This window comes from Pinus tabuliformis, chromosome Q (genome assembly GCF_031772625.1).
Source record: "Pinus tabuliformis cultivar Carrire ecotype Pingquan chromosome Q, CPIR1, whole genome shotgun sequence".
Classification (NCBI taxonomy): domain Eukaryota; kingdom Viridiplantae; phylum Streptophyta; class Pinopsida; order Pinales; family Pinaceae; genus Pinus; species Pinus tabuliformis.
The window spans coordinates 462910431-462931646 of record NC_142296.1 but is presented as its reverse complement, the minus strand read 5'-3'; the positions used below and the strand labels follow the sequence as shown (position 1 = coordinate 462931646).

General features: G+C 35.6%; 1 protein-coding gene across 1 annotated transcript; it reads right to left on the bottom strand.

Annotated features, from left to right (window-relative positions):
• Positions 1-18217: 18217 nt before the first annotated feature.
• On the bottom strand, positions 18218-20642 carry LOC149220195 (scarecrow-like protein 23). The gene has a single exon (XM_089384694.1). It carries the CDS (start codon positions 20583-20585, stop codon positions 18777-18779), a length of 1809 nt encoding a protein of 602 aa, XP_089240820.1. The 5' UTR covers positions 20586-20642; the 3' UTR covers positions 18218-18776.
• Between the last annotated feature and the right edge of the window lie 574 nt (positions 20643-21216).

The window sequence follows — 21216 nt, the reverse complement described above, 5'->3', positions numbered from 1 at the left end:
CTTGTTTTCTTGTTCCAAATATGTGATGACATATTTGGCCCTCTCCAAATTGTCCATCAAAGCTTGTACTTGAACCTCCTTTTCTTGTATGATGATGTCCTCTATTGTTTCTTCATCCTAAGCCTTTAAGTCAATGATTTCCACTCCATGATGAGTATAATGTTGTTCTAGCTCATCATGCTCTGTCAAGTCAAATTCTCTTTCCTCCTCATCATCAAAACTCTCCTTCCACATCTTTTTCTTCCCTTTGTTCAGCTATTGCACCTATACCTATTGTGTTGAAGAAGAAGGCAAAGCCCCTTCCACATCCTGTGGAGCTAGCATTTGCCTATGGGTTGATGAAGAAGGCAAGGCCCCTTCCACATCCCGTGGAGAAAAAACTTGCCTATGGGCTGCAAACAATCTCCTTGTGCCCCTTTGAAAAGTCATGAAGGTCTTGGACACCTCAGTAGTTCTAATCTCTTCGGCCTCCTCATCTATTTTCACCTGAGCAATGCTAGAAGATCCCCCTACTTCTTGAGACACTAGTGGAGGAATTTGAGGACCCCTGAAGATGTCATCAGAAATAAATGTCTCCCAAGAGATGTTGAGGAGACTGAGATGATGAAGCACAATGATCTTGATCAGGGAGTAATGATAGAGACTGCTCATCTACTGAGGGTATGGCTTCTTCTGGACAAAATGAGCCATCTTCTCAATATTCCTGAACAAGAAATAAGGGAGGTTTAACATCCTCACCCTGGTAAAATGCATGAGGAGCCTGATGTGATAGGTGTACAGCCTGGAGAATCTGCCCTCACAAGTGAAATATTTCATGATGATTTTCATCATGGGGACATACTTGTCTTCAAGAAATCTGAAAGGAAAAAGTCTCTTCACCTCATTTTTGTACCGGGGTTTGATATAAGGCTCGTAATAGTGTTCATCCAGATCCTGGGCCTTGTACCACTTCTCCCCTACATTTGGAATCCTGGTTGCATCTGAAATGATGGAGGGTGAGGCGGTGAATGTTACCCCAGCAAGAGTCACCTTGTTGTCTTGAAGATGAGCTACAAAAAGTCTGGTGAGCTCAGGGTGGTGTTGAACTCTCTCTACCTGCTCACAAAACTCATAGTAGCCAAGATATCTGAAACATGTGACAGCCAACTGAGAGGCCTGCAATTCTCTAAGGTTTGATGGCTCTTCTCTAATAATTATGCCTCCCTTGTGTGGTTTTCTCTGTTGCCTAGCTCTATCTGCTGAGGTGTCATTGCCTGTCTTTTCCTCCTCCTCATAGTCTTATTCCTCTGTGTCCATATTTGCAATTGGGGTTGTATGAATGGAATGAGTGAAAGTGTTTTAGGAGTGAGGGGATGGGAGATGAGATTATGGGCTGGAAAATAAATGAGGGAGTAGGAATGATAAAAATGAGAGGGAGGGCTTGTTTTGTTTGAGAAACTGCCCTTGGGGAAAAGGAATAAAGGGATAGGGATGGTATGTAATAGGGATAAAGGCTTAAAGAGATATAGGGATAAAGGGATAAAGGGATAGGGAAAGAGTTTAGGGTTGTATTGATAGGTGATAGGAGGAACAATGAGGGTTTAGGGTTTTAAGCATAAAAAGGGAGAGTTTTAGGGTTTAGGCACTTGCCATAGGAAAATTTAGCTTAGAAGTTAAATTGCAAACCAATCAATGTAGTATGGAGGACCACTTACTTGTATGCAGGTAGGAGAGGGAAAATTTGATGTTTCTTGGAGTTTAGAGGGCTTTCTGACCCTTCTGCTCAACGCGTAGCGCCGGTGCACAAACGCGCAGCATCACCCTAGAAGCGTAGCGCAGTGTAAAATTACACTATGGAAATTCCCAGATGCACAGTGCCAGGCCTCAATGCGCAACGTTGAGTTCTCAATGCGCAGCGCTACGTTCTCAACGCGCAGCGCCAACCCTGCCTGCCTGAAAGCACAGCGCCAGTCTTCCAATTCACAATGCCACTCCTCCACTGCTCCAAACGCACAGCGCCACCCTCCAGAAGCACAACGCCAACTCTCCTTTGCCCAAAACTCGCTCAACCTTGCCTCTTCTTCTCACTTTTAGACTCCTTGCTTGCCAAATGAGAATAATGAACTTGAAAATGAAATGTGATAGCTTAAATGGGAGTAGATTTTGATTTTTCACTTGAAAAACCCACTTTCTAATGTTTCTTGACCTTTCTCAAAACTCTGTTTTTAATGCCTTTCCTTCTCTGTTTCTTTTCAGGTGGATAATGCTCAACTTGAACTGATTTTTGCAGTGTTTCTTTGTCTTGCAGCAAGGAGAGATGCTCTGGTGCAATTGGGATCATTTATTACATATAGTGACTTAAAATTACATAAGAAATACAAATTAACTCAAAATACTCTGTTTTCACCTCAAAAACATGTTTTTTGAGGTGAAAAGTACATTAGGTTAAAAGATAATGATATAGTGACTATGACCTACAAGCCATCATGCTTGACTTATTTATCATCCTCATAACCTTGCTGCCCTTTATTTAAACTTTAAAATCAGGCTCTTGGCCTTGGAAATTAAACCCTAAGACCTAATGAAAACATGCCCTATGACCTAATGAAAGCAAGATTGCAAATTGGCCATGAAACCATAACTGAAGACAACCTGAGGAAGGGTCAGCAAGTATACTCTATGAGGGAAAAATTAGGTTTTCTGAAGAGAAGACAACCATCAGTGGATCAGCTTGACATGACCTAATGAAATGATGTAAAATTTTCAGTATGGGACCCCTAAAATGAAAATGCAAAGAGCAAATTTTGATCCCTACTGGAAGTATGCAGATACTGACACTAACAGACCTAACCATAGCTTGGTTTAGTTATTTGACTGCATAACACATATCTGGTCATGTGTTCACAAGATACATTAGTGAACCCACTAGATTTCTATAAATGGTAGCATCCACTTCCTCACTTGAAGTGGCATCCTCCTTCTGCCAATTGGTCGCTAGAGGTGTCTCCACGGGTTTACAACTCTCCATGCAGAATCTATGTAGTATCTCATTTGCATATTTGCCTTGAGACACAAATAGTTCCCCATCGTCTTGCCATACTTCCAACCAGAGGAAGTAGTGCATGAGACCCATGTCTTCCATTTCAAATTCTCTTGCAAGGTCCTCCTTACAAGATCTGATCAGTTGCTCATCACCAGTTAAAATTAAATCATCAACATATAAGACAATAATAAGCAATTTACCTTCTACCAAGATGTGATAGAGGTTTTCATCCGCTTCACTTTTGGTGAAGCCCAAACTAGTGAGATAGTTTTCGATCATGGTGTACCAAGCATGGGGTGCTTGTTTGAGACTGTACAACACTCGCTTGAGTCTGCACACATGAGGCTCCTAGTCAAATGTCTCAAAGACTTCTGGTTTCTCGATGAACACATCCTCTTCAATAACCCCAATGAGAAATGTTGATTTTACATCCATCTGGTGGATCTTCCACCCCATCTATGTAGCCAGTGAAATAATTTGATCTAATGGATGAATACCTTGCTATAGGAGCAAAGGTCTCCTCATAGTCAATTCCCTCAACTTGAGAGAATCTTTTGGCCATAAATCTGGCCTTATACTTATCTATGCTTTCGTTTGCTACATGTTTTACGTTGAAGATCCATCTTGAACCCACAATTGATTTATCTGTTGGTCTTGGGACCACTCCCCAAACATTGTTATTTACAATGGATTCGTACACTTCCACCATTTCATCAACCCATACAGGTTTCTCTATTTCTTCCTCGAAAGAGGATGGCTCAGTCTCTACCATCTCAATCATTAGATCCATGTAGCTAGTGTACCTCTCATGTGAACTCCTTTGCCTATGCAAATTTGAAGGAGCCCCCACATCTCCCTCACACCCTACACAAGTCTCTCAGCTTCCCTAGTTCTTTTTCTGTCTTCACAAGATGGTTCGTCTTTAGTGGATGTCTCCATTCTCTTCTCCTCAATTTGTGGTTTCTCCACAAATTCCTAAGGCTCCTCCTTTGGATCTAAAATTTGCTCTTCTAGTGGGATCTAAAGCTCCCTCTCAAGAGAGCACCACATCACTTTCTCCTCATTAAAATTTACATCCCTTCACACAGTTGTCATTTTGAGCGAAGGTAAGTACACATGGTAGTTTTGAAGATTTTTTGTGTAACCCGCAAATACCCCCAACTCTGTTGTTGGCTTAAGCTTCTTCCTTGATTCTTTGGAGACATGGTAGTAAATAGAGGCTCCAAAAATCCTAAAGTGTGACACATCCAGACTTTCTCCCCAAGAAGGCCTCCTCCAGTGTAATCATACCAAAAATTCGATGAGGACTTTGGTTCTACAAATAGACTGTTGTGTTGCATGCCTGAGCCCACAAATTCAAAGGTAGGCCTTGGTCATGTAACATAGCTCTCATTGCTCCCATAATGCTCCAATTTTTCCTCTCAACTACCCCATTCTATTGTGGGTTTTGGGATGTTGTCAGCGCTCTTCAAATGCCTTCTTTCTTACATAATTTTTTGAATTCATTCGAAACATACTCACCTCTATTATCACTCCTGAGAGCCTTTACTTTTTTGTCGGTTTCTTTCTCAACAAATTCCTTGAATTCTACGAAATTGGAGAATGTCTCATCTTTCTTCTGCATGAAGAAGATCAAGTACTTCCTTGAGAAGTCATCAATAAAAATGACAGAATATTTGTGTCTAGTAGTGGAGGCTATCGATAAAGGTCCACAAACATCAAAGTGGATCCTTTCCAAGACTACTTTGTTGTCCCAATCATGGAATGTGGATTTTTCATACTTGCCTAAGGTACATCCTTTGCATACATGTTTTTTCTCAAGTGCTCCTTTATGGAGGCCAGTGGTTCTTCGCTGCATAATATTCAAGGGGCCATGATGCAAATGACCAATTCTTTTGTGCCAAATTTCTCCGTCATCGCAGCTCTGCACTTTCTCCACCTTACTACTTAATGCAGCATAATATTCCACACATAACTTATATAGGTTCTTCACACAAACCCTAATCTTCTTCACATGTCTCATGGATATGTGTCTCAGGAATGCTTTCCCTTTGCTGAAGATCACATCATAACCACGTTCTTACAAAACTGAAATAGAGATAATATTTTTCTTTAGGCTTGGAATGAACATAACATCCCTAATTCTGAGAGGGGATCCTGACTCCCTCTGAAAGGTGACTATACCAATCCCGGTCATGTTGTACCTTTCATCGTCCCCCAGCTCAATGTCCATCTGGAGATCTTTCTCCTTCAGGTCACTGAAAAATTCTCTACACTCTGTCATGCAGAACGATGCATCTGAGTCCAAGTACCACCTGCTACCCATCATTGTGTTGGCCATGCATGTGATAAGGGTGAAGTCAAGCTCGAACTATGAAGCCAAAGCTTCACCTGCTGCTCCTCCTGAGGTCTTATTGCTTGAACTTTTTGTGTGGACAGTTCGTGGCATAGTGCCCGAATTCATGATAATTGAAACATTTAATTTTGGACAAATCTGTCTTCTTTCCCCCTTGGTTGGATTCTCGTTTGGTTCGAGATTTCTTCCTTTTTCCCTACTTTCCCTTTCCAACCAATGAAAATTTTTCTTCATCCTCACCCTTGGATGAAGTCTCATCTCTGGTCTTCTACCTTATCTCCTCTTGTACCAAATCAGACCATAAGCATTCCCAAAGCAGTAATTTATCCCTCTCGTTCACCAAGTCTTGGTAGCTATGCCAACTTTTGGGAAGGCCTAAAAGAGCTAATCTTATCAAGTCATATTCTGCAACATTAACACCAATACCACCAAGTTCATCACAAAATTGTGTAAATATGCTCAGATATTGCGGGACAGTGTCATTCTCTACATCTTGATATTTCAAAGTTTATCCTTGAGCGTCAGTTCCCTGTGGTCGTTTTTATTCTCGAACAATTATGTCAATGCTTTCCACATTGCGAAAGGACTTTCTTTCCCATGTAGATTTGAGACAATGTGGCCTCGTACTCCCTCCAAGATTATTCTCATTTTCTTGGCTACATCTTTCTTCCATTGGGCTAGGTTATGTGCATCATATGCCTGTGGTTTTGCAATGTCTGTCTTGGCATATTCTAGCAATCCATTGTCATCCAATATTGCCTCCATGTGATCCTTACATGCAATGAAATTAGAGTTGCCTTCCAAGGGATACTCTAGTCTCGTCCCATTGAAGGTCATATTCCCAACTATGTAGAGATCTTGCTACACTGAACTGCAAATTCGATACTCGTGAGAAACAACTTCAAAATTATTGTTCTAATGTGAATTTAGCTCTAATGCCATGTAGAAATTATGGTGTAGAATTATAATTTCCCATGAAATTTTAATATATATCACAAGACACAATCCTACTCTACTGCCCTGTGGAATTAAATTCCCAATTTAGAACATCAATCACAAACATGCAATGAGAAATAGCACACATTCACACAATATTTTTCCAGGGGAAAGCAGTCTACTAAAAAACCCTTTGTCTGCTCAATTAATCTAATGAATAAATATGTATTACATTTGCTAGCTCATTTTGAGCTCAACCTACAAGTGAATAACCTATATCTCTGCTCACTAAGAAGCTGTGGCCCAGACTTAGTCAATTTTTTCCTCTGCTTGAGCCCTTATTTCCTTGCACAATTCCTGAGGAAATTAGGCCCATATTATTTAGGAATTTCCTCTAAAATTCTTGTGCAAATCCCAAGGTTGATCATCTGACCACATGCAACACCTATACACTCAATACTAGTCTACAACTGATGTTACACTGCCTTGGTGTTGAGTCTTGAAAATGTCATTCATTTCCATTACACTTTCACTATTATGTCCATTATATCACCTCCATTTCACCTCCATTTCACTACTATGTCACCACATTCATCCCACTTTCATTATCATTGGGCCACCTTTATGTTTTTCCAATCTTTATTATTTCTAAGCCTTTTAAGTGAATTTGTGATTAAAAATTAGAAAATAATGTGCATATGCTTATACCTAACAAATGGGTTGAGATTGTTGACATGTGTAGGTTGAAAGGAGGCTTCTAGAAGACCCTTATGTGGCACTCTAAGGCCAAATTCGAATTTGAGTGGAAAGAATCATGGGATCATGAGGATATGTGTCACATCTCCTAATTGTATTGTAACTCTAAGAAGACATGTGTCTTATCAGTTCCTATTTTGATTAGAACTCTAGAGGTAGAGGGAGAGATTCATGGACTCTCATTAATGAGATGGCTTCTCATATTTTTGTATAAATAGGAGATCTCTCTCCTTCATTTGTTAGCTTAGAGTTTGGAGTTCTTAAGTCTATTTAGCTTAAGCTTTTTAGTCCCTAGTTCTTAAGTTTGTAGTTCTTCCTTGATGGCTTTTGAAAGCTTTGGAGAACTTTGTTGTACTTTGTAACTTTGAAGAATTTGAATAAAGCTTTGATGTTCTCAACATGGAAGGAGATGTGAAGTAGATGTCATGGAGCATATTAGAATGTAAGGTAGATTGAGCTGAAGGGTAAAGTATCAGAAGAGTTGAAGTAGTGTGGTTAGTTTCCTTTATGCAATTTAATTTCTTGCAATTTAGATATCATATTACTTAACTTGTTCATGATTGCTTCCCATAAGGTAGATTGAGCTGAAGGGTAAAGGATCAGAAGAGTTGAAGCAGTGTGATGAATTAGTTGCTTTGCTTTCAGTCTTTGAGTTGCTTTAAGTTCAGTTTTTACTTTCTTTTTCATACAGCAGCAAGGATACTGGGTTTCATAGTCACTAGCTCATTGATTGGTTGTTGCATTCCATTTTGATTGAAGTAGCTGCATATTTACACTTTTGTTCAAGTACTAATTCCATCAATAACATGTTTTAAGATCTTTTGAAGTGCTAAGTTTTGGAAGTTACCATTAGGGACATAGGCCTTGTCTTGAAATCTTTATCCATACTTGTCCTTTAAAAGTATTCTTAAGACCTTAGAATCGGATTTCCATTTGCATTAAACACTTTAGAAAACCAACAAAAACAAAACCCCAAAACAAAATAAAATCTATAAAACAACAAAGTAAGAAAAAGGTTAACTAAGCACATATGGTGCACCACACTTCATCAGTTTACGATACCCGGATTGATAATTTATGTAGAGCAATTTAAGACGTTAAATTGACTAGACACTTGGAATCTCCACCACATCTAGGTAACTCTAATTATTTGCATCCATTGTCTATTTTGGGTTGATTGATCAGTTAATTGGATGATCACTGGGTTACACTGTTGTCCTGCTACACAACTGACCTTCCACTAGTTCCTCCAACAGAGAGAACTAGTTTAGCAAAAAACAACTTGAAATAATTGACCTTGATTGTTACAAATAAACAATCACACATGCTTAACTGAACTCCAACTCCTCTAACTTGAATTTACTGAGCTAACTGAATGAAAAAATCCATGTCACTCAAGTTAGCTGCATTCAAGTTGTCTGTTGATGTGGAAATTCTAATTTTCTCAATTTGACCAAGGCAAATCAAATTGAGACTTTCTTGCTGCATTTTTCAACACTTATTATGGTTGGATTGATGATTGGTTATGATATTGTTTGAGCACTTATTTGAGGACATCATATATATTTGTGATATTAACTTTACAACCATATAATCACCATAGTTGTCTTTGATTGATTTACCTTAGCAACAACTTTTGCATTTGAAAAATAATAATTTGTGGCAACCATTATTTGTTGTTCATTTTTTGTGCGTGTATGAAGAAAAGGCTTTTATGATGAAAAGACGATATTGTTGCATGTGATGTTTGAAGGACATGTTGATCATTTTCACTATCATGAGCACAAAATCAAGGTCTCAATTTGGTTGCTTAGAGCAATATTATCAATGTTTGACACTCATCATGTTATCATTTTTGTTAGATCACATTCAATGTCAATGCTACCTTTGTCATTTTATATGTCATTTTGGATTTTACTCTTTGACAAAATTTCGGGATTTGAGTTCCCTACATAAACTATTCATGCATTTTTTCATTTAAACTTTTTTTTTCTTTGCCAATTTTGAGTATATGTGAAGGTGTTTTGGAGGCTATAGTTATGCAAATGACTTGTCCATTTAGGTCTAGTTTGTACTTTGTCATGGTCAAAATGTTGTCACCATTGGTTATTGTTTTATTCCATGCACAATTAAATATTAAGGGAGTATTATTCTAATGTATGTTTGACCATTGTTTACCATCTCTATCTCCAGTGAAACATTAACGATTATGTTGGATGTAATCTTTACTTAATCAAATTATTTTTATGCCAACTTTCCTCCTACGTGTCCCAAATCAATAAAAAATATTAAATATATATTTACTAAGCTTAACCCATGACTTTAATAACTCTTAAATATGATATATTATCCATCTTTAATGTTCAAGAAAAGACAAAATTAATATTAATAATTATGATATTAATTTAATAGATATTCGTAGTAATCAAACAATTGTATATTAACTTTTCTATATAGTCAATTCTGGAAGCGCCTAACCAGCCATACATAGGGTATTCAATGCGCCCGGAGATGCACGGGACATAGCCTGCTAACATGCGAATTCGGAAACTCGCCACTAAATAAGAAAGGGCAATTCGCGTGTTAGCGGGCTATATCCCGTGCATCTCTCGGCGCATTGAATACCCTATGTATGGCTGGTTAGGCGCTGCCGTCAATTCTTATCTAAAATAGGTTGAACATATATTTTTATTTTAAATAAAAATTATAACTACATTTAAAAAAACAAAATTATTACATACTAAATTAAATTTTTACCTTTTCCTATTTTAAAATAAACACGATTATTATACATTAAATTAACTTTATAATCTAGTGTACTATGTGGTCTAAAATCCATAATACATCTAATTTCATTTAAAATTATATTTTCCCATAACTAAAAAAGCACAAATAAGAAACACTTCACCATCAAATTCAAATGTGGAAAATTTAGCAGCAAATTCAAATGGATAAAGGTTATTCTCAACATAGTTAGGGTTTCTCACCATAATTATAGTGTAAAAAAATTCAACATTATAATGACCAAAAATCATATATGCAGCGGAAATATTTAAAATACTTCGTAAACAAAGATATGCATCATAGGACAATAATTGTGATTGCATATTGAATAGAAGAATTGATGTAGGATGAGTACATTTGAGAATGAGGGTCATGTATATATAGCCAGGTAAGTACCCTTTCACAAACAGGCATGTCTCTAAGACATGCATTTTCATTATTAACTAACTAATCATTAGTATATTTACTTTTATTTATTATTATATTTATATTATTATTATTATTATTATTTATTATCTATTTTTATTTATTTTTACATAATTTATATTCATAACATTTCCTTCTCCTTCAAAAAGCTTTGTCCTCAAAGCTTCTTGATGAAAGGGCTTGATCTCTTTTCTACTACGAATGTCTTTTGCTTGATCTCTTTTTCTGTTACGAATGCTTTCTCATCTTGGAACAATCATCTTTGTCGATATAAGTTGATATGATCCTTGGAGTGATATATAAAATTTTCGTACTGATGATGGATCAGACCATCCAAGATTAACCTTCTATAGAATCTTCTGCTCACTAGAACTTTGTAACGAATTGTTATCAGTAGACTAAATTGAGCTCACTTCAGTATTCTTTGTAACATAAGTTTGTTGTTTATGTTCTGAGTGATACTGATTTGTAGATTGATTAAGGTGTCTACTCTTGTGATTCGGATGTAGATAAGGAGTTTTTCTTGTTTGAACTTCCTTTAACGTTTTTATGACAGTTTCCTTATTTCCATCAGGCATTGTTGTTGTTGACTTAACTACTGAATCTTTATTTGGGGTGTCCTCTATTTGAACGACAACCTCTAAGTATGTTTTTACTTCAATATGGTTTGGATTTGCCTGAACTACAAGATTAATGGTCTTGATCTTTGTTTCTTCAGTTTGTACTGCTACATCTGGAGATTTTGACGCTTCCTTTATGACAAGCTCTTTGAACCTTTTCGTCAATGACTTCTTTTCGTCCTTAAGTTTTTTAATCTGTTTGAATAGATTTTGATTATGATTTTTAAGACGTAAGCATTCCTCATTCTCTAAGTCAATTTTATTTTGGCCTTCACGCTTCTTGTCTTTTAAACACTTGATTTGTTCTACTAATGTTTGGTTAAGGCTCTTTAAACGTAAATTTTCTTCTTCTTGTTCTAATAAACACTCCTTGAGTTCCTTCTTTGATGCTTTAGCTTTCTTGACTTGTTCGAATAGCTTTTCTTGGTGATCTCTGAGGCGCAAAATTTCTATCTTTGCTACAGATGACTTCTTCAAGCTCTTTTTGCTTCTTTGATATAGTTTTTTCGTTATCTTGAAACATCAAATCTGAGATATCCTTAAGGTATTCTAATGAATATTTTATCGATTTTGATTTACTTGTTATGTCTCGAAACATGACCATGTTCCCTTTATAAGGAAACATCAAAACTTGTTTCTCTATGTTTAACATGAATGCACCCAAATCCTTAAACCAGGGTTGACCGAGCATGATGTCAGTCTTTTTATCTGTCCTTACAACATGAAATTGAGATATGTAGTCATAATGACCTATTGTCACTTGTAGATCACTAATTTTATACTCGTTTTGGTCAAAAATAATTTGTTTTACACCAATACTTAGCTCTGGAATTAATAGTTGATTTTCCAAGTTGATGTTGATATAATTTTTATCATTGCTTGGGTTGATGGCAACATTAACTTCTCTTCCTTGAATACTTCCTTTTAATGTAATTACTCTATAATCTATAACTAAAAGACCATTATAGGAAAACCTTTCTTCCTTCGTCATTTTAGAATTGAGCTCCATCATTTTTTTTCAATGATTGATCCCATTTGTTTTGTCAAGATGACTTAAGGTATTATATTTAAAGTTCCTTTGGACTTTATACTTTAAACCTCCTTTAAAAGTGCCTTTTTAATATATATATATAAAAAACTCTTTTAATCCAAATTCCTATTATCCTTAATATTTCAAAACTCTCTTTTATTCTTTTTATATAATTCTACTTACTTACGCTTTTTTTCCTTTTGTATTTTAAAAAGAATATTTAAATATTGTTTTAATTGACTTCTTTTAAATATCTTATTGTCCTTTGTATTTATTTTTTAAATTTCATATAACTCGTTAAACTTTAATTCAACTTCACTTTAACGTAAACTCTTAACTGATATTTTCTCCTTATGTAACCTTTTATAATAATACCCGCTTTGTATTTATATATATTTTCAATAATTTTATGACTTGAACTTTTTTTAAATACCCTTTTATAATATACTACTTCTCTATATATCTTTTATTTATAATATTTTTTTTCTTTTTGAAAAGTTACAACCCTAGTTAAACGTGGCTATTCACCTTTGGCGTATATTATGAAATATACATTCACTTATGTACTTTTGACTCGGTTAATGTTCTCCACGTAAAAAGTAAAACTTACCATTCACATAAAGAGATTTTGTATTCCTTTTGTTTTTTTTTTACTTTTAAAATACCATGGGCAATTACCATGGGTTGGTTTCTAAAGCCTCCATTAACGTTTTCCACATAAAAAGTAAAACTTACCATTCACATAAAGAGATTGTATTCCTTTTGTTTTTCTTTTATTTTTAAATTACCATGGGTTGGTTTATAAAACCTCCGTTAACGTTTTCCACGTAAAAGTAAAACTTACCATTCACGTAAAGAGATTTTGTATTCTTTTTGTTTTTCTTTTACTTTTAAAATACCATGGGTTTCTAGGTTTCTAAAACCGCGGGCTTGTCAAGCACTTAATGAAGAATCAAGATAATATTATTTACTCTTCTTTCTCTTACATATAGTTTTAAATATATTTGGAAATATTCCCTCTTAACTTTATCATGCACTTTTTTATCAATAATGTAGAACCTTTTTATATATATGAATGTTCTCCTTCAAAATTTGCATTGGACTATATTTAGTTTTATTTTTTTTAAATATTTATATGTACTTATTTTTATTTTATTTTTTTCTTTGACTAACGTATTTTTTTCCTCCTCTTTTTTTTGTTGTTTAGTGGCCAAAGCCTTAAATGACAAAACCGGTGAAATGGAGAGTATCCAAGACTGGTGTAGCGAAACGCTGAAATCACGACAACAAGAAGGTTGACGATAGGTTGATCGCTAGAGGCCCGATCAGATGTAGCTCTGATACCATTGTAATGACCAAAAGTTGTATACGTAGCGGAAATATTTAAAACACTTCGTAAACAAAGACATGCATCGTATGACAGTAATTGTAATTGTATATTGAATAAAAGGATTGATGTAGGATGAGTACAAATGAGAATGAGAGTCCTGTATATATAGCCAGGTAAGTACCCTTTCACAAACAGAGATGTCTCTAAGACATGCATTTTCATTATTAACTAACTAACCATTAGTTACTTTACTTTTATTTATTATTATATTTATATTATTATGATTACATACTTTATGTTCATAACAGACACTCAACCATATATTTGCTCTATGTTAGAGTTTAAAGCCATAACTATAATTTTAAAAAATATATATTTAAAATATCTCACTATCCAATATATTTAAAACTTCTAAATTATATTTTATTAAAAAGAAAAAAATTAGATATTTTAACATATTTTCATTTTATTTTAAAATATCAATTACATTCCTAAAATGTAATTTGATTTTCTATAGTGTTAAATGATTTTAGTTTATTGTTAGTATTTTTGGCATTCAATATTAGTGATTCATGATATTAAATGTAATTTAATTTTGTATAGAGTTTAATGATTTTAGTTTATTGTTATTGTTTTTAGCATTTAATGTTAGTGATTCATGATATTAAGTTTATGGTATGGTATGTAATGTGTTATGTAAGTAGGAAATGAGTTTAGTTTATAGTTATGGCTTTTCAAGCATATGGTATTAGTTAATGATGGTATTGGGTTTGTCTTATTGCATGTATAGAAATTTATAATTAAGCAAGGGATATTTCATTGTAAAGTGTCTCTTAGTCGAGTAATGGGTCTATTACAGTGATTCTTTTATGAATGGGGTTTCCAAAATAAATTGTATCATAATGTGTATTGTTTCAATATGTTTTATTATCATTGATTTATTATTTCTGTAGCATTTTTAAACTCAACAACTAGTATCATAGTTAGGATTAATCTAAGCTCTCCAATGGGAGTTGTCTAATTGTAGCATGAGAGAGCAAATCTCTCATAGGAAGTTCCAACTATCCAAGGAGCAGTAGCAACAACTAGAGTTGGAAATTGAGCTGGAGTTGGAGTTGTCTACGTCCAAGAATTAGGGTTGAGAAGAGGAAGTTCCAACTATCCAAGGAGCAGTGGCAACAACTAGAGATGGAAATTGAGCTGGAGTTGGAATTGTCTACATCCAAGAATTAGGGTTGAGAAGGTGAGAAAGTAAGAGTATGGGGGAATTAGTGCTTAGACAACAACAACAAAATAAATGTAACTATTTTGGAAATATAAATCTTTTAGTGAGGCATGCATACCCTTGGTACATTGCTAGAGGTGGGGGATTGCTAGTTTTCGAGGTATTTCCATTAGTGAAATTTAAAAGAGAGATTGTTAAGTAAACTTGGCTGAGAGAGTCAAATGGGTTTAGTTTACAGTTATGGCGTTTAGGACACATGGTATAGTGACCCATGATATTGAGCACATGGTATTGTATATGATGAAGTTTATAAATAGGCTAGAGATATTCCATTATAAGATGTCTTTAAACTAAGTAATAAATATATAATGATTTAGCTTTCTTTTTTTTCCATTATGATTTATGTGTTCTGGCGATATCTTTTATTATTATTGATTTATTATTTCTCTCACATTTTTAATTTTAATATTCTACACTTTCAAACTAGTTTCAATAAAAATAAAAAAGATAAAAACTCCAATATTACATTATACCATCATTTTATATTAAAATTTTAAATTATAATTATAATTTAATTAAAATGTATATATATATATACTTTCTCACTGGGTCACTAACCCAGGAAAAGAATATCATAACAAAACTTTTATCTGAGAGTTCCTTGATTTGGAATTTTCATTGTGAACTTGCCTGAGATATGGAGAGACTTTTATTTTATAAAAATGGTTGGCAATAATTGTGATAGTATATTTTAACAATGTTCAGAAGCAAAATATCAACATTGCTTTTGTTGCGTAGTTTACGTATCTATTTTCTTAATTAAATATCAACGTTGTTTTTATTGCATGGTTTACCTATCTTTTTTTACTTAATGATATCCCACTGTAATTCACATAACGGTACCTAAAGCTCAAATGACGTGGTGTTTATTTTGATAAAAATCTTATTGCCTTTGAACTAAGCATAGATTCTTTAAAAACTGGTGAATATTTTAGGAAACTATTCCAAAGTCACCCAAAAAAACTGTTTCAAATATTGGTCTTGAAAATATTTTAATATGTCAAATGTACTTTAACCTTTTGCATTATGTTTTCATCGCTGCTTCTTCTTCATCACCCCTTCTGTAGCTTGCCTAGGCCAATTGCTTACAAAGAACGCCACTTTATTACAAGCAGGACTATATTTCTGGCCTTTCTACTCCATTCTACCCTTCTGTCATGATTTCTTAGGGGCAAAGTCGCAGAATCGTACCCCTTTTTTAAGGAACTGTTTGCACACTTACCTACAAAGGTTTTGGGGTCGAACTGTACCTTCTTTGAAGGAACTGTTTGCACATCTACCCACCAAGGTTTTGGGGTCAACTCGTCTTAAAAGCCATCTTCCATTGTTTCATCCTTTCAAGTTCACCCAAAAAAAATTAATAGTTCCTATTAAGTTCACAAAAATAAGTTAAAAATATTAGCACTTATTAAATGTCAAATATTAAATATCAAAAGTATTAATATTTATTAAATGCCAGATATAAAGCATTATGTATTAGTATATTTAACGTTGATGTGTCAACTGACAGATAACTGTTGGTTTCATATTTTCCAGAAGCATTATGTAGTAATTCAGTAAGAAAATGATTGGATTGCTGATTTTCCATTTTTATCTGTTCAAGATGAAAATAATGCCCTGTTCAAGGAATAAGATTGAAAGCAGCAAGTCCATCATTGTCTTATGACTGTTAGTCTGACTGTGTCACTTCTTTTTTACTGTGTTACTTTCACTGTGTAACTGAGATAACAACAATACTAATTTGATTTTGTCATTGGAAGATTGACGAATGAGGAAATTTGTTGGAGCTACCATTCATAAGCACGTTTGCAGAAAGGCTTGCAAACGATGTTGTGATGGCCATGCCGTCTTTCGTCTTTTGTTTTATTGCATGGTGTTTAATATTTACCATAAAAATACTGTTTAAAACACATTAACTATAAAAATTACAAGAAAGTTGGATCAAGAGCCATCCCTGAAAATGTTGGTAACAATTATTCAGATTCTCCTTCACGTTGTTGCCTCTCTGTCTATTTGCTTTGGCCAGTGTATTATACTTGTGCAATCTGAAAGCTGAAATCTGGTGGAGCCATTTTTTGCTGCTTATTAAACTAGATGTTATCGGAATAACTATCCATTCACACAGGCTTCTGTCGAAATTTTTTCTGAAGATATGTAACACTAATTCAATTTCACTAATGTCTGTGCTCTATGCTTTTCTGAAGCATCTGGCAATCTACTTTCAAGTTTCAAGCTTTGGCATGTAACTATAATTTAATCTATTTCGAAGTCCTAAGGTTGTTTATAACAAGATAAAGGGTCTCTGCCAAGCAGCCCTTGATATGTAAGCTACATTAAGCGCTGTAAGAGTTGCAAATAATTCTTGGTAAAGTGTATTAAAATAGGATTCTTAAGGTCTGTATTAAGCTTTTAGTTTTTTAATCAATAAGCTTTTAATTGATCTCTGCAGACCTGTAAACCCTAACTTCACACGAGATTTTGAAGCTTGCACCTCTTCCAAAGAAGAACGATGCATTTACCAATTCAACATAGGGTAATACCCCATGGTCAGAACTAAGCTACTTTTAAAGATAGATTATCAAATTTGAACACTCTGGAAAGTACTATGTATCATACCAATTAAGGCGCCTGTGCAAAGTGGATAACTGCACACATCTGCATTCTGCAAGTTTTTACAGTAATACACATCACTGAGTTATGGGGATTGGCTTCATTATTCAAATATGTGGAGGAGTTTCCTAATAACAAAGTGCCTACCCAACGAAGATATCCTTTGCTCTAGCCCAGGAAGAAACAATACAATATTGAGCGCTGCCATGACTCTTCGCATCTCAATTTCACTTTCCACCATCTTGCGATCTTCCTGAATAATTTCTCTGCTATTGCAATAGCACCAGTGTAGACTACTATTATGAAAACACTCACACAGATATAAGATGATAAACTCACACAAATATAAGATGATAAGAATGCGTTCATCTTGCTACAGATTGTTGTCTATGCCCAAACGATCGCAGTTGATCATTTCTATGGCATGTCTACCCAACAGATATCAATTAACTTGTAAAAATAAATTTGTTTATGAGTATTTTGTTCACACTAGAATAATCTGCACCCAATACATTATTATATTTTGATATACTTACAGAACCACAAATGTTATACTGTAAATAGTATGTTCAGAAGCATTTTGCTTCTGCTCTGATGAAGAACATCCATTTCTTATTTTCACTCACACATGGATAGAATTTCAACAAACAATATCTGCAGGGATTAATGAATGGTCCATGTAAGCATAGAAACTTCAATTTAGTCTTGTAGTAGATTAAGGTATATCTCTGAAAGATCTCGTCTCTGTGAGTTTGACACTGATAAGTTAATTAAAGCCAGTAAGAAAATATATTTGCCCATATTTTCCTGATGTTGAACGTGAGTTTAGGGCTGGTTTGTCATTCTCGCTAAATATTCAGTAACAGAAGGCATCATTCAACTGTTTGCTTTCTTAATCTCAAATATAGAAGTATGCCTCAGAACATATGAAGATCATTTTTTAATAATGATAAGGATGATATTGCCATCCCTTCAAAAGAGTACATGCTCATTACTAAGTTATCATTGTATCAAAATACCCCCCTCTTACCTCCCCATCCAAGTGAAGAACCTGTAAAGTCCTGTTGTGTAAATGATGTTTAGACATTTCATTTGTGGAGTAAAGAAGCTACATATGACAACAATTATTTACAGCCTTGCTTGTGAGGCTTGACATCAATAATTTGTATAATTCCAATCAACTTTTGGAGGAAAGGCCATGTACAGCTGCAGAGACCAGAGGTTTGCTGACGAGGAACCATGAGCTACCTACTTTTCTGGTATACACTTGGCCATTCTCACCATACAAAATATATCAATCTAAACTAGTGTTTGGCATACCTATTAATATGCACGGGAAGCTGGAAGAATGAATTTCCCAATCTGCTTTTTTGCAGTGTTTCCTTCCAATTCCTCTACCGGTCCAGCGCCAAAAATTATATCTAGTGCTCCTGAACAGACTGAGGAAGGAGCTAGATTCAAGATCAAAAGAATCTGGGAAAGAGGACCTAATTGTTGGACAATGGATTTACAGATGACGAGGACACAGATTTAGAAACACGCCTCAAGTACTTAAGCGTGACAACTAGTTAAAGAGAGTAGTACCATGATCTTCGCAAAGGAAATACAGAGGTTACTTGAACTAGCAAGTCCACGCAGAGACAGAAACGATAGGAGTATCCTGCCAAGCAAGAGTAATGGAAACCCCATCTTGGTGGAGCTTGAAGGAGTCATTTGGATACATACCCAACAAGAGATTGGCCTGGCATTTGCTGTAGTTGCTCAGAGGAGAATCCTTAAAGCCTGAATGGCGAAGAAATTTCCGCCAGCTATCAATACAGGCATACATGCCTGAATTCTCTTTGTCATGGACAAGAACATTAGAGATATTGGGTGCAACATAAACTCTTTCAATCAGGACCCTATCAGGGTTATTCTTCTCTACGATGGCCTCAATGGAGTTAAAGACAGCCCTATGGAAAATTAGACACTGCAGGAATCGGCCCACAGTAGAAGGCATGCTCTGATTGCATTCAATTTCCATTACTGTGAGGACGGCAGGATTTAACTTTCTCAGCAATGCCAGTAGCCCATGAATCTTACCCGATTTGCATAGCAGTCTGTGAAGAACTACAGAGCAATTTACAGCTATAGTCTCGTGGGCTTCTATATTGAGGGCCGATTCATCCAGGTTCTCCAAGTCCACAACAACCGGGTGAAAAGCAAATGCAATCTCCATTGATTCTGCAAACTCAAGCAAACGCCTACCTGTCTGTTTGAGCCTCTTCTCGTCTTGTCCTATCGCTGTGATCTTGAGCAGCTTCGGGGGTCCTCCAGGTCTGTGGGCTAGGGATTGTATGAAGCTGGGCCACTGAAGGCCTTGTCTGATCTCGAGGTCAATGATATGAATATTAGAAGCATTGTCCACCGCTTCTAGTATTGCCTGATTGCTTGTGAAGTGCGAGAATTTGTGATAAGGAAGAAGCTGATAGAAGGCCTGGTAGGCCAAATCATACTCCAGGCTTGATTCCTCGTCATTTTCTTCCTGGTTAACTACACTAAAACTGTGTTTCTTGAGAACCTCGCTTACATAAAAGGATATCCGCTGCAGGGGATCCCCCAATGGAGATGAGAACTCCTGGAGTTTCGAAACCATTGATCCCACAAGACCATGGTGTCCCTCTGATAAGGCCTCTGCACATTTCACAAGGATTTGGAGGAGGTCCTGCTGGCCTAATGGGGGCACTTGCAGGCCTAAAACGGCTTCGAATTCAGATGGGTATTCATCTCTGAGAACAAATTCATTACCAAATTTGTCAATAGAATTCAAACTGGCGGAGCTGCAGGACCCAATGGACCCAACAGCTTCCGAATGATCAGAAGGACTGCAGGCATTTTGGGCATTGCCAAGGAAGGAGATTACATCAATCCCATCATCAAAGAAAGGAATTGGCAGCTCCCCAAAGGCCTTGCTGGGCACAATTCCTCCTTCTTCATCAAAGCCCTGATACAGACCATCAAGAACATATTTCTCATCTGTTACAGTGGACACAGACACATTATCACAAAAATCCACTTTATTTTCAAGGTAATCCCGCTCACTGGCCCTTAAAATTAGAGCGCTAATGTTCTGTTTCTGGTCAATTTGTCCAGAGTCCCACAGGGATGTATAGTGGGCATCAGACCATGATAGCTCTATGCTTTCAGGCGATGTTGGGGGAAATGCTGTAAATGGGTTTAGCTTGTGATTAGCAGGCAGAAGGGGAGCGGGTTCCCAGAAGAGGAACTGCTGGTGCTGGTGGTGGGACTGTATGTCCATGGCCTTATTGTGGAGAAGCCAGTCAGAGGAAGGATTCTGGTAGAATTGAAAGGAAGGAGCATGGGAATTGTAGGATATGGTTGACATTCTAGCTTTGCAACAGGAAGGAGGAGACTGCAAGCTACTTACCATGTGTAGACCAGGAGATCTGATTATGATTCACATGTTCAATATATATACACATTAACTCTGGAAAGAGGATATTTATAAATAATAGATATGTGGGTGGTAAAGAGTTTTTGTTGTAATAATAGATATGTGGGTATTGGTTTTGTTTTCAGTGAAGACTACGGGACAAATGAGCAGGCCGTAGCTTCCAATGTTAAAACTCTTACTGCACATGGTACACGGCAGACCTCTTTGTCATGCAAATTAATTATGGGTATGAGCTGCTCCTTTCCCACAAGCAACCACCCTTCCCCTCGTACAGCCTTCCTAGGTCTCCCTCAGCTCCTAGGCACTGTGACCTCATCTCTCTACCCACATTTAGTATTAATCATTACATTAATGAGGGTCAATCATTATAATTTGGGAATATGTATTTATTTATTTTAAGTTAATTGTAAATATTATAATGTGTATTTATTTATTTTAAGTTAATTATACATATTATAATTTTCATAAAGATAGGAGTGGTATTATCTAATTTTTATTTTTTAATAATTTAATAATATTAATTTTTTTTTATATATTGGGAAAATCTATCATAACTTAATTGTTAAATTAATATTGATGAAAATTATTTTTAGTTGTTATCCATGAA